Source organism: Alexandromys fortis, unplaced genomic scaffold, assembly GCF_014885135.2.
Source record: "Alexandromys fortis isolate MF-2015 unplaced genomic scaffold, M_Fortis_MF-2015_v1.1 scaffold_239, whole genome shotgun sequence".
In the NCBI taxonomy this organism is placed as follows: domain Eukaryota; kingdom Metazoa; phylum Chordata; class Mammalia; order Rodentia; family Cricetidae; genus Alexandromys; species Alexandromys fortis.
In genome coordinates this window covers 1007605-1020801 of record NW_026068120.1, presented here as the reverse complement: position 1 = coordinate 1020801, position 13197 = coordinate 1007605, and the positions used below count along the sequence as shown (strand labels likewise).

Genomic DNA, 13197 nt, shown 5'->3' with positions numbered 1-13197 from the left:
AAACTTTTTTTTTTCTTATTCTCAATAAAATAAAAAAAAAAAAAAGTGAGATGGCTATGTGGGTAAGGACATGTGCCACCAGGCTTGGCCATCTGAGTTTTATTCCCAAGACCTATTGGGAAAAGATAAAAAGAGGATTGCACAAGTTGTCATCTGACTTTCAGACCCACACATGGCACTCATGTGAGCTCAGGAAAAGACCCCAAAGCACTCAGGATCAGAATGCAGACAGAACAATAGGAAGACACATACCTAAGGATTTCTCATCCGCATGTGCCAAGGCCAGACTTTCCATGTATGTCACTAAGGCTTCAAATACAAACTGTTCTACCAAGGATGCTTCTTCCCTGCAAAACAAAGACCATTAGACCTCCCCTAAGAAAACAATACATGGGAAAAGACAAAATTCAATAGTAAGAAATGCAAACAATGCTTTTGAGTCAGAGTCTCACCCAATAGTCCAGGATGTGCTGGAACTCAGTACCTACATAGCACGGGCACTAATTAAAGAAAGAGTGGTCTACTTGTTAGAAAACTTCATTTTCTTGAAAATTAAGAATAAAATATTCAAATGTAAGCTAAGGCAAAGATTTTTAAATGTCATTATTTTTGTCTACAATAAATTATCAGCATAAAAGGTAACAGCTTAACCTGTCTTTTTATGAAAGAAACAGAAACCAAGACTGAGTAAACAAACTACAGCATCAGACCATGAATTTTAAATCATTATAACTAGGATCAAATATATTTATATTAATCAAAATATGAGCGATTATAAACATATCATTAAATCCTATTATCACAAAAATCCATGCTTTGGGATTCAATGAACAAGATCTTGGAAAGAATTTTGTATAAATTGCTGGTTATGAAAGCATTTTCCATGAAAAAGGTGTCAAGATGCTTGAAGAAAGGACAACCATTTTGGATTGAAGTAGAGGTAAGAGTCAGTGGCTGGCTGTTTTGCTTTTCTGACCTTCAGGTTGAACCCCAGTTTTTATTAATGGTGCTTCATCCTTGCCCTTTACAGTCATCAGGAACACAGACTATGAACTTTCACATGGTTTGTGCCAATAGCACAGACAACATCAACATGGCCTCCAGCATGTGATGTGGGATTCTCTTCTGTATGTTGTGATTACCATTGATTAATAAAGAGACTGCTGTGGGCTTATACCAGGGCAGAACAGAGGTAGGCTGGGGATGGTGGTGGTGGTAGGGAAACTAGACTGAATGCTGGGAGAAAGAAGGTGGAGTCAGAAGAAGCCATGTAGCCCTGCCAGAGACAGATGCCGGAATGGAACCTGGCATGTAAGCCGCAGCTACGTGGCAATACACCAATGAATAGGACCCACAAAAAAAAAAAAAAGAGAGAGAGAGAGACTGCTGAAGTTGCCTAAAAAAAATGAGACAGTCCTTCAGGGTTCCTGCTTCATGAAAGAGTCTGCCTGACATTCTGCAAGACACAGAAGAAAGTGACTGACAAACTGCTAATATAGGCAGAACTGTCTTTGAAATTTCCTGCTTCACGGAAAAGTCTGCTGGATATTATAGGCCTGTAGGCTGAAGATGGATGCTCCAACAATACAGAAGAACTTTGGGTAACTGTCTGAGCAGTGAGATGCCTCTGTCAATTCTAGAGTTTTAGAAGTTGCTTACAATGTACTTCCTGTTCACTTAGGTAATATTATATCCTTCTGGAGTCTTTAATGGAGTTGAAGAATATATAGTTTTCCTTAGTTATGATAAAAGATAAAGTTTATATAAATATTGTAACTGTAATTCTTGCTTGATACCTGTTTTGTTATATGTAATTTTACTGTGTTATAATTAAAACCTTCCTTTTCATTTAGACAGAAAAGGGGAGGTGATGTGGGATTCCCCTCTGTATGCTGTGATTAGCATTGATTAATGAAGAAACTGCTTTGAGCCTATAGCAGGGACCTAAACTGAATTCTGGGAGAAAGAAGGTGGAGTCAGGAGAAGCCATGTAGCTCAGCAGCAACATGATCCCCATCCACCCGAGCCTTCTTCCATACCTGTCACTACTGCCGCATCTCTAGTTCCTCCTCCCTCCACTACACACTTATTGCTCTGTTCCTCCATCTTTCCTACCTCTCCATTGAGTATTTGTTCATCTTGGTGACACTGGAAACTGCAGTATGTCACAGAGTGTGTGTGTGTGTATATATATATTTGCCCAAACATCTTTTTATACAACTAGTTTTTGGTCTGGTTCAAGTTTCTAGACTGGAAATAAATATTGGACTGTTGTGGAGATTCATCTCCCATATCTTACTATTGACCAGAACCAGGGTAATTAGGGGCAGGTTCAGTGTAAATTCCAAGCTGTCATCTCCCTCATCCTTGTGGATTCCCATCTCTTCATCCATCTTCTATTATTGTCTCCTCTGTATCCCAGTAGCCATTTTCTAGAAATAGCTACTCTGACCATCAAAGTCAGAAGCCCACTGTAAGATGACATAGTAGTCTACTATATTAAAGATCATTATTTAACATGATTTATTTCATCCATAAACCTTTACATTTATCTATCTGAGTATCTTTCTCAACTGCAGCCCTCATGAAGAGTTGTAATTTTATATTTGCAATATTTAGAGCAGTGCCTAGCATATAATAATATTCTTTCTTTTTTCCAAAGTTCTCTTCTGAATATCACTCATTTTTCTCAATGTCTTTCTTGAACTTTTGGAGCGTTCTCTATGCCTTAGTCTTTAGTCAAAACTCTTAGGAAGAGTTTGTGCACTCCCGTAAGTCCTGAGACTCCATATCATTAGTGATGATACCCATTTTTCGACCTTAGCAGACAAAACCTGTTCAGCATCTTATTACTCTCAAAAATGTCTAAGAGTACCAAAGTTCTTCACGACTTCATACTGCCAGCAGGCTTATGAGGTGGTAGAGATTCTTGGTACTCTACCACCTTTTAATCTGAAAGAATTTGGTTGATTCTTATTCATTCTTTATGGTCCATCTCTGAGAAGTTTTCACTAACTTACTCACCACACAAACACTCTATATGCTTCAAAGAATCGTGCACATGTGTCTCTCATTGCATTCTCAAAACATATTTGCAAGCACGTCTCTGTAGTCCCTAAGATTCTTGAAAGCACACCATGTATCACATATTTATGCAATAATCGCAGGACATAAAATAACTGGACTTCAGCCAGGGCTACACAATGAAACCCTGTCCTGAAAAACTGAAAAATCCAACTAACCAACCAACCAACCAACCAACCATGGACTTAAACATCAGGGCACTTTTAAAAATCACATTAAAGGTTTCCAGGGCAGTCTTACATATTGTTCCTCGACACAAAGCATACACACCTGAACTCCTTGTAGATGTGATTAAAAGCAAGTGCTGCGCCGAGCCTCTTGAAGGCATTAGGATGGAGTGCAAGGCTGTAGAGACGCTTGAAAAGTGACTTGCTGTTTACTGGGCTCTTCTCTTGCTGCTGAGGTGTTGTCTGCTTAATGGACCATTTGAGGAATTCTCGAATACAGCATCCACAAAAATCTCTTAAAGTACTGTCAACAGGGTCCACAATACCATCCTTAATCAAGATAAAGACAGCGTCATTGTATTTATTCTTATACCCATAGAATTACTGAAGGTAGTTCTGTGTGAGTATATATGCCAACATTCAGGAGGCTAAGGCAAGAATACTATGAGTTTGAAGCTAACCTGTGATACAGAGTAAGTTCCAGACCAGCCTGGACTAAGAGCCTAAACTATAAACCATAACTTAAAAAAAAAAAATCATTCAGTAACTCTTCACTGCCCATAACTAGGAATATGATCTAAGTGACTCTGAGAATAAAGTTTTGTGATTATACTGATTGCCCTGAACAAACAGGATATTCTACACAGCAGAAGGGTAGAACAGGAGTCTTCATCAATATACCACATTTCTTCTTCACTGGTGTTCTTCTTGTCAATTTCCATGGTTGTGCTGGGTCCAATTGAATGGAAACGTTATACAGATGCAAAAATAGAACCAGTACGGAAGAACAAAGAATTAAAGGATGTTCAGACAAGCTCACTAGGTATTTCACTGGAACTTTTGTTATTGTATTTATTTACTTATTTAATTTTTAAAATTTAATTTAATTTTTTGTCTTTATTTTTCAAGGTAGGGTTTCTCTGAATAGTTCTGGCTATCCCAGAATTCACTTGGTAGACCAGACTGGCCTTGAACTTGGAGATCTGCCTGCCTCTGCCTTCACAAGTACTGAGATTAAAGGTATGCACCACCACGGCCAGGCTAATTATTTGAAGTTTTTTAAAGCAGGGTCTGTGTAGCCTAGGCTTGTATGGAACTGCTATGTCACTGGCTAGCATCACACTCACATCTTCCTGTCTCTACCTCCTAAGCGTTACAATTATAAATGTGATTCAAATGTGAACATATAGCTCTATCTCCCTGAAATGGATAAGATAACTTGAAAACACACATAAAATAATACTTAAAGGAATCAAAGTTATCCCTATAAGTTCAAAATTAAAATATTCATCCAAAACCACAACAGCGTATCTCACTGAACCCGTGGCCAATGAACCAGGCGCTAATGACGCTTCTACTACCTCATGAAGAGTGTGATAGAAAAGGTAGACTGAATTCCACACCCTTTAGTGGAATCTGAATGTAAGAGAAAATTAAATAAATTAAAAATTCCCTTTGCTCTTGAATTAAATACTGTACCATGGATTAAGAACAAACAGACAATACAACAACAACAAAACCAAACTACAGTTATTGATAAAGAACATTTTTACTGCTTATTCCCACAGCATACACCGCACTCTCTCTCTTATGCCCTTTAGCAAAGCTATCATTATTTAATATAAATATAATATATATAATATAAATATATGGCCACTCAGAAAGCAGAATAAAAATACATGTTAACTTAGTTATGGATATTAAGAATATCACTAATGGCCAGGCAGTGGTGGCACACGCCTTTAATCCCAGAAGTCAGGCAGGCAGAGGCATGCGGATCTCTGTGTGTTCGAGGCCAGCCTGGTCTACAGAGTGAGTTCCAGGAAAGCCAGGGCTGTCTTGACAAAGAAACCCTGTCTTGAAAAACAAAACAAAACAAAAAGAATATCACTTACGAAAATAAATATGATGCTGTGTCCAAAAAAGATAACAATTTAGAAAAAGGCTTTATTTTGGTTTGTTGACAAGGAACTTTTCCTAAAGATCTGAATGTACACTAAATTTCACAGTCAATTGGAATAGTAAGTTAAGGACCAAATACTACTTACCAGTATGGCTTCTAGTAAGGCAACAGTATCCTGACTTTCAAATTTCTTATTGTTGGTAAACCAGTGAATCAGCTGCATAACAAGCGGTTCATAGAGCTGCCTTGTCACCTGAGGAGACAATTTCTAATGCAGTTACATCCTTCAAGAGGGCAAATGTACACCGAAAAGTAAGCATTCAAATGGCACTGAAAATGTACACTTTACATGGCACTTTTAATAAGGCAAGATGAAGCAAAGCTATCATCATTCAATTAAGTTTCTTTTTCTAGTTCAGATTCACGGTGAACAGAGTCTAAGAGTCCAGGAAAAGAAAATATGCACACTAAACCTCATTGTTCATCTAACTAGGAGAGCAATTTAAGATACTGTTAGTATAACTTGTGTTATACTAGGGTTTAGCTGGATGAGTTTGCCTGGTCCTCCAATTCATGCACCCTCTTTAAAGTCTGAGATCTGGGATTATATAGGAGTACACGACCATGCCCAGCTTGAGATCATATTCTTCAGGTAGTTTTGCAACTGTCTAGATGCTAATCATGCACTTACCTGATCCACATCGCATGCAAGTTGAAGCAGCACAGGAAACGTGTGCTTGTAGAGCTGGTACATGGGAGGCCACCCCTGACCTTCAGGCATCTGAGAGGCTCTTCCCAACATAAACATGATCATGCTGTGTAACAGTTCACAAGCTGCCACCTAAGGGACCAATTCCAACAAAGCTTGACCACTGTATTTAAAAGGGAATATTTTGACATCTTTACTTTAGCCATTTAAGAGGAAAAACTTGTATTGTGGGTAAATACTATATACTCCAAATTAAAAAATGTAAATAGTAGTTTTTATATCAAATAAATGCTTCTGTTCACTTTAGTCTTTATACAAGAGTTAAGAACTGAAATTTAAAAATTCAGACTCTGAAGGTGATACATTCATAAGAAATATATATCACACAGTTTAGAACTATACATCCAATTGTAAATATCACTTTAGTAAGTACACTTTGGAAGCACATTAAAAGCTTACAAGTTAGTGGTAACATTTGAGACTACTTGTTTCCAGTCTCCCAGGTTACGAAGATAATCGAACTCCTACCGAGTTTCATCTTTAAACTTACTTTGCATTGTATTTTCTATTACAAAGAACTTTTGGTATATAAAAGCTTTGCCAGGTTGTTATTACTTTCATTTATCAGTGACAGCCACTTCTGAAAAATCTGAAAAGTAACGACACTAGAATTGCTAAAATATAGTATCTGTTTCTTAACCAACACACACATGTTTTTAAAGCAATACACTATGAAAACAATGAATGATAGAACAAATACTTTTGTCTGTCGGTCACTAGCAGAAAGAGCTAATTCAGTGACCCGAGGCAGGAAGACATCCAGATAGATCACAGGCTTCATCTCTCTGAAAGGAACTGCAAAGCTGAGTCTCTTCTCGCTGTCCCACGCCACACACTTCTTCATTCTCTCTCCTGAAGCAGCTGATGAGAGAGGGTAGAAGAGCGCTGTTCAGTCCAGAGCTTCCCCCACAGCTCAGGAGCTGAAGCAGGGTACTTCTAAAGCATTCTGTCTTTCCTCTATTCTGCTTCAGAGACGAAAGAATATTAAAACCACTGATAGCTCTTATTTCTAAATTTAACTTACTAAAACCATGGAAAACCATTATTCAGTAGGAATATCCAAATTTAGTCAAAGCTACTTAAAGTATATAACATAAAATAAGTACAAATAAAAAAAGTCTCCTCTTTGCCAGATGTGGTGGAATATGTCTTTAATTCTAGCACTTGGAACGCAGAAGCGGGGTGGGAGTGGGGGGGGGGGGATCTCTGAGTTCCAGGCCAGCTGAGACTACCTAAGACCTTTTCTTAAAAAATAAAACAAAATTCTTTTAAAGGGACTAGGGTGATGGTTCAGTGGATATAGTGTTTTCCATACAAGCATGAGAACCAGAGTTCAGACTGCAAGCCTATATGTAAATATCATGTGAACATTGGTAGTCTTCCTATAATCCCAATACTAAGATAGATACCTGGAGCAAGCTGGCTAGTTAGACTAGATGTACAGGCGAGTCCTTCATTTACCTGAGACCCCACCTCACAGAATGAGGTGGAGAATGATCAAGAAAGACCCCTGACATCAGCCTCAGGCCTCCACATACACATGTACCACCAAAATTTCCTCTGGAAAATACTTTCCAAGTACGGTTCTAATTTCCTAAGTAGCTAAAAGTCTCCAGTTAACACTGAACTTCAAAAGTAAAATCAGCTGAGTTTTTAATAATATAAAAACACTCTAGAATATTCACATATTAAAATGTCAAGTTCAGCACTGGAGAGGGGGCTCAGTTGTTAAGAACAGCACTTGTTACTCTTGCAGAGGACCTGTGTTTGGTTCCCAGCACCCACGTGACATCTCACAACCATTTGTAACTCCAGTTCCAGGGTATCAGATGCCCTCTTCTGATCCCCATGGACATCAGGCATGAATGTGATACATATACATCCTCCATTCAGGCAAAATATGAAAAATAAATAAATTCTTTTAAAAAGTAAAAAAATGAGGATATTAAATTTAACCTTCTCTCATGGTGGCTACTGTTGGTGGGGGCTGTCCTCACCTAAGGCCAGAAGGTGGTGTCTGCAAAGATTAAAAAGTCTTTGAAAGCCCAGCATGGTTATGCACTCCTCGATTCTAGGACTCAAGAGGTAGAAGCAGGCAGGTCTTTAAAAGTTTGAGCCTGTCTAGTCTATATAGCATGGTCCAGGCCAGCTAGTTAGGCAGGGATTCATGGGTCACTCTTCTCAAAAAGAGAAAAAAAAGACATATAAAAGAGAAAGTATGTGCTGTACTCTGAGTATAATTTCATATTCTGAATATGATCAGACAGGGCAAATTAAACCTGATCAGTTTAGAGGAAATCTGAACTAGAAGAGTATGCTATGGTAGCCCAATCTGGTGTGCACTACTACAGTAGCAATAACTCTGACTTGAGCAGAGCATGTGGGAAATGCTGTGAACACTGGCTATCACGACCGGTGACTCTGAAATCACCAGAAGCATGCCTGGAGAGGCTGCCGACAGGTAACCAGGCACCTAGTCAACTCTCAGTACAAATGTATCTACAGGGTTATTTTAGGGAAAAGCTTACCTGTTACAAGATTTTTGTTTATTTGTCCTCCTAGGAATCCCAGAATTTGTACTACTCTAATTCTTATTTCTTCTAAAGATAGCGCTTCATCCTGAAAAAAAAATGTACAAAATATGTATATTATACTTATATGATAAATCAGTTTAAAAATTAAAGGGAAGAGGAAAGAATACCTATTGTTAATGTCTTCTAATAGCTAATTAAATCCTACCCAGTAGTACTACAATGTTACTGAGAATCCATTAAAGAAGTTGTATCTCTTCTTGTTTTGCAGATGGCAGTCCAGCATAAGGCCAGCAGCGCCAATGTTTGTGGAAGACTCTTTAGACTCTACAAAGAGTACCAAGGACTCCCAAAGATCTTTTGTTTATATGGATCACACTCTTAAATACTGCATTAGAAATTAAAATTTTAAAACAGGTATCATTTAAAAAAAACACTACCCCAACATTATGTTAAAAACAACGTACTTTTATGAAAATTAGTCTTTAAAACCCTCCAAAGAGTGAGCCTGCTTTACACTAGTGCAGAGGGCTTTTGTTTTATTCATAGAAATCACAGAGCTCACAGGGGTAGGTAGAAGAAAAAGTAGCATTTTGTACTCGTTTAGATAACTGATTATCCTTCATGTCGTTCAATGTACAGTGTGAAGCCTAATCAATGAACTGTTACATAAACTATCATGCTAATTTCACTTATCTTGCACTCTGAATGGATTTTTTTTTTTACAATCATGCATTGCTCATCTGAAAATTCTGGTTCACTAGAGCAAGCAAATTTCCCAAACGTTGACACATTTCATTGCAGATGTCTAAAATTACAGTTTTTGCTATTATGACAAATTTCATGAAAAAAATATTTAAGTATCAGCTATCAAGTCCATTGTAACAGTTGTGGGTTAGAGATGTTTCCCTTCAAGTGGCAGGCTTTCTTTACTCCTTGAGGGAAGAGGTTGGCCAAAGACCCAGCTCTGAACTACCTGAGGAACTGGCTTTATCACACTGGTCTGTGGGCATAACTATGGGGCATTTTCTTGATTAAATGTTTAATGTAGGAGGACCCAGCCCACTGTGGGTGGTGCTACCCCTGAGGAGGAGGTCTTAGCTTGTATGAAAAAGCAAACTCAGAAAGGTATGGAGAATCTGTCATGAGCAGTTTTTTTTTTTTTTTTTTCCCTTCATGATCTCTGCTTCAGTTCATGCCTCTGGTTCCTACCCTGGCTTCCTTGATGATGACCTTAAACCTGTAAGCCCCATTCTTTCCTCCCAATGGAGAAGGAAAGAGGAATATACACTAACAATTATAATTTAATACGCACCTATCATAATCCAACTACTGCCTTCCACTATGATCCTCTGCCCGAGTGCTACAGAACTAAGCAGACACAGGATGGGTTAGATTTTATCCATGGGCTCAGTTTGTATTCCTTTCTTGTTTCAGCTGGATTCCCTTCCTCTTATCTTGAAAGATCAAGTGCATACAAAGCTTTCTCAGAAATGACTGACACAGCTAACCTTTAAACAAGACCCTCTTTGATAAACAAAAAATGTCCTCATCAGTACCCCCACCATTTGTTTCTGAAACATGCTCAGGTTGCGATGGAAGCTTTCCATCCTCAGGCAGTAATGTAGACAGGGATTTCAGCTGAGTTCTCCAGTGCTGAGTGCTGCTTGGTTTCCCGAGAACCTGGGTTCTCTAATACCCCAAGTTGGTTTGGTCTGTGTTTTATCACACCAACAGAAAGCAAACTAGGGCACAGCACCCATGAAGGAAGCAGGAATTTCAACACACAATTCAAAAGTATCCCCTAAGAGTTGTTCTGCCAGGCGGACTTTAAGGCTGCAGGCCTGTGGAGGTATACATCCTGTCTCATCACAAAGAATGCTAAATAAAATGCAAACAAAATAACTACAAAAAAAAAAAAAAAACTGTTACCCACACCATACAAAGACCAACCAAATAAAAAAAAAATAGTGTGATGGTTTGAATAAGACTGGCCCCCAAGGGATCATATATTTAACTGCTTAGTCATCAGGGCATAACACTATTTGAGAAAGATTAGATGTGGCCTGGTTGGAGTAGGTGTGGCCTTGGAGGAAGTGTATCACTGGAGCTGGGTGTTGGAATTTCAAAAGCCCAAGCCGTGTCTCTCTCTTCCTGCTGCCTGCTGATCCAGATGTAGAACTCTCAGCTATTTCTACAGCACCATGTCTGCCTGTGTGCTACCATTCTTCCTATCATGACGAAAACGGACTCACTCTGAATTGAAAGCTTTCTCTTACTGTAAGAGTTGCTGTGGTTATGGTGTCTCTTCACAGCAACAGAGCAGTGACTGAGACAGAAGGTGGTACCAGGGAGTGACTTAAGGGAAAGCAAAGACAAAGGATTTCTTACTGGTGAAATATTTGTTGTCCTTTTCAGATGTTTCAACACATTTTTATTAAATCCCTTCTGGGCAGCTCGAGAAAGTGCTGATACTTCCCAGTGGCTCTTGGTTTCATCTAAGGGAGTAAACAACAACAAGATCTTAAGATCACTCGTACTACATTGTGAAATAGAAACATTAAGGTCTTGGTTATTTAAAATATGATTTCAAAACTTAAACTTTAGAACAAGGGCTGGAGTGGTGACTTAGCAGTTAAGAGCACTGGCTGCTCTTCCAGAGATCCTGAGTTCAATTCCCAGCAACCAATGGTGGCTCAAAACCATCTGTAATGAGATATAGTGCCCTCTTCTGGTGTGAAGGCAGACATGCAGACAGAAATAATAAATGAATCAATCTTCAAAAAAAATCCCTCTAGAACAAAAAATATTTAGATTAACTGTTTTTTGAATATCACTGACCATCAGAAGAAGCTCTACTGGGCTTGGGTAAACCTGTACTTAAAAGAGCCTGAACCATTTTGTAGGGGCAGATCTATAACAATCCAAGCCTCATAATCAAGCCTTGAAAACTTAAGAATCTTTATGTCCGAACAGGAGGGAAAAGGGAAAGTTATTTCTTCTAGAAGAATGCCAAATTGGACAAAAGAGGAAATGAAAGTAGAATCTATCATTCTGTATCTATCACAGTAATAAACAATTCAGGAAGAACTGTGAATGAACAGGCCCTAAAACTACTGTGGGAGAAGCTTTCAAGAGGAGCAATAATTTCCTTTACTTGGGGTGGACTGTGGATGAAGACTCCTGAGAGGAATCCGGCTACAGAGAACGACTGGCTGATTAGAATCTCAGTACCACGGAGAGGTTGGAGTGTTGCAGGCCAGAGGCTGGTTACTTTATCCTGGGCTACTCTGGCCCACCAGAATGCCACTCTGCCTCATCAGAACTATTATCTTGTGACAATACATAAAAACCTTTTAGAACCTTTGGCTCACTAAGCAACTTCTTTCTACGATCCACATGCTAAGAATGACATCAGAGAGCATCTGGGGTGTATGGGATGCTTCTCCCATCTCTCTGGATCCGCCTCTCTCATGTACCCACCACTGTATTTTAAGCTTGCGATTTTTTACTTTTTCTGTTCCATAAAACTATAAAAATTGTGAAACTGCTTCCATACTGGAACATGAAATTTGGGGTAACCTAAAGCTGTGTTCCCAGTCCATAGTCACTCAATATGGTTCCAGAATAAACTATCTCTTACTTCCCTTGAAGATGAGAACTATGAGAAGCCGGTCATTGATGGAGAACACCTTTAATCCCAGCACATGGGAGGCAGAGGCAGGTGAACCTCTGTGAATTCAAGGCCAGCCTGGTCTTCAGAGCGAGTTTCAGGACAGTCAGGGCTACAACGAGAAACCCTGTTCTACCCCACCAACCCCCCAAAAACAACTACAACAAAAGATGGTGAGAGCTATGATTTTTATAGTAGTGGGCACAGGTGCCACAGCATGCATGCGGTGGTCAGAAGACAGCATGCTTGGTTCTCTCCATGTGGGTCCAGGGGATTGAACTGAGGTTACCGACCACTGTGCTATCTCAAACACCTATCCTTTTTTTTTTTTTTTAAGTAGAACACATTTAAACTCATTAAGGAAAAGTGAGAAAACTCTTGAGAGTAGGACGGGTTTCAAGGGAGGAATACCACCTCATTAACCTGAACCTGATCACGAGAAAACATTAGAAAAGCCCAAAACATGAGATGCTTAAAGTTATAGTGTATAATAAAGTTTATAAAATACAACATAAGAGGGATACCAGTCTGGTACTAAAAAACCTCGCTAACTACTCAGTGCCAGTGAAGTCAATGTTACTGGAGAAGAATCTCATAGCCACTAACTTACTAAACCAGCATAATACTTAACAACAAACTATAAACACTTGTCCTTTTACAACAAGTAAGTATAGTCTTTAACCTTTACCAGAGAAATTTGTCTTTGCAATAGACAGACTACTACAGAAAACCACAACCAACCATAATGCAGAATTTTGGAGACTAATTCCAATGGATACATCTACAAAGCACTACCACACCAAGGGCTCAGGGAATACCATAGAAAAGAGGGCAGAAAGATTATAATAGCCAGAGGATCAGTGAGTTTGCTATAATATCATGTCTCCTAGCAATATCAGAAGCTACACACATAAAGACTTCACCAACATGATTGGCCTAATATTAACTGAATAAGAATTACATTAACCAATATGTCAAACTGAACAGAGAAAAGTCCACATAGCTTCAACCCTATAAAAGAAATTTCATGCAATTGAGAAAAGCTGGGAGGGGTGGTCTTCCCAAGGAAT

At 38.9% G+C, this 13197-nt stretch overlaps 1 protein-coding gene across 1 annotated transcript in view; it reads right to left on the bottom strand.

The window, feature by feature from the left end:
- The window catches only part of Prkdc (protein kinase, DNA-activated, catalytic subunit), a 156463-nt gene that overhangs the window by 113298 nt on the left and 29968 nt on the right, over positions 1-13197 (bottom strand). Inside the window, exons 22-28 of the mRNA XM_050125161.1 lie at positions 10846-10952; positions 8452-8542; positions 6624-6784; positions 5846-5995; positions 5300-5407; positions 3355-3581; positions 253-347 (exon numbers count right to left, since the gene is read on the bottom strand). Of these exons, the coding sequence (XP_049981118.1) occupies positions 253-347; positions 3355-3581; positions 5300-5407; positions 5846-5995; positions 6624-6784; positions 8452-8542; positions 10846-10952 (939 nt within the window). The remainder of the gene's footprint in view (positions 1-252; positions 348-3354; positions 3582-5299; positions 5408-5845; positions 5996-6623; positions 6785-8451; positions 8543-10845; positions 10953-13197) is intronic.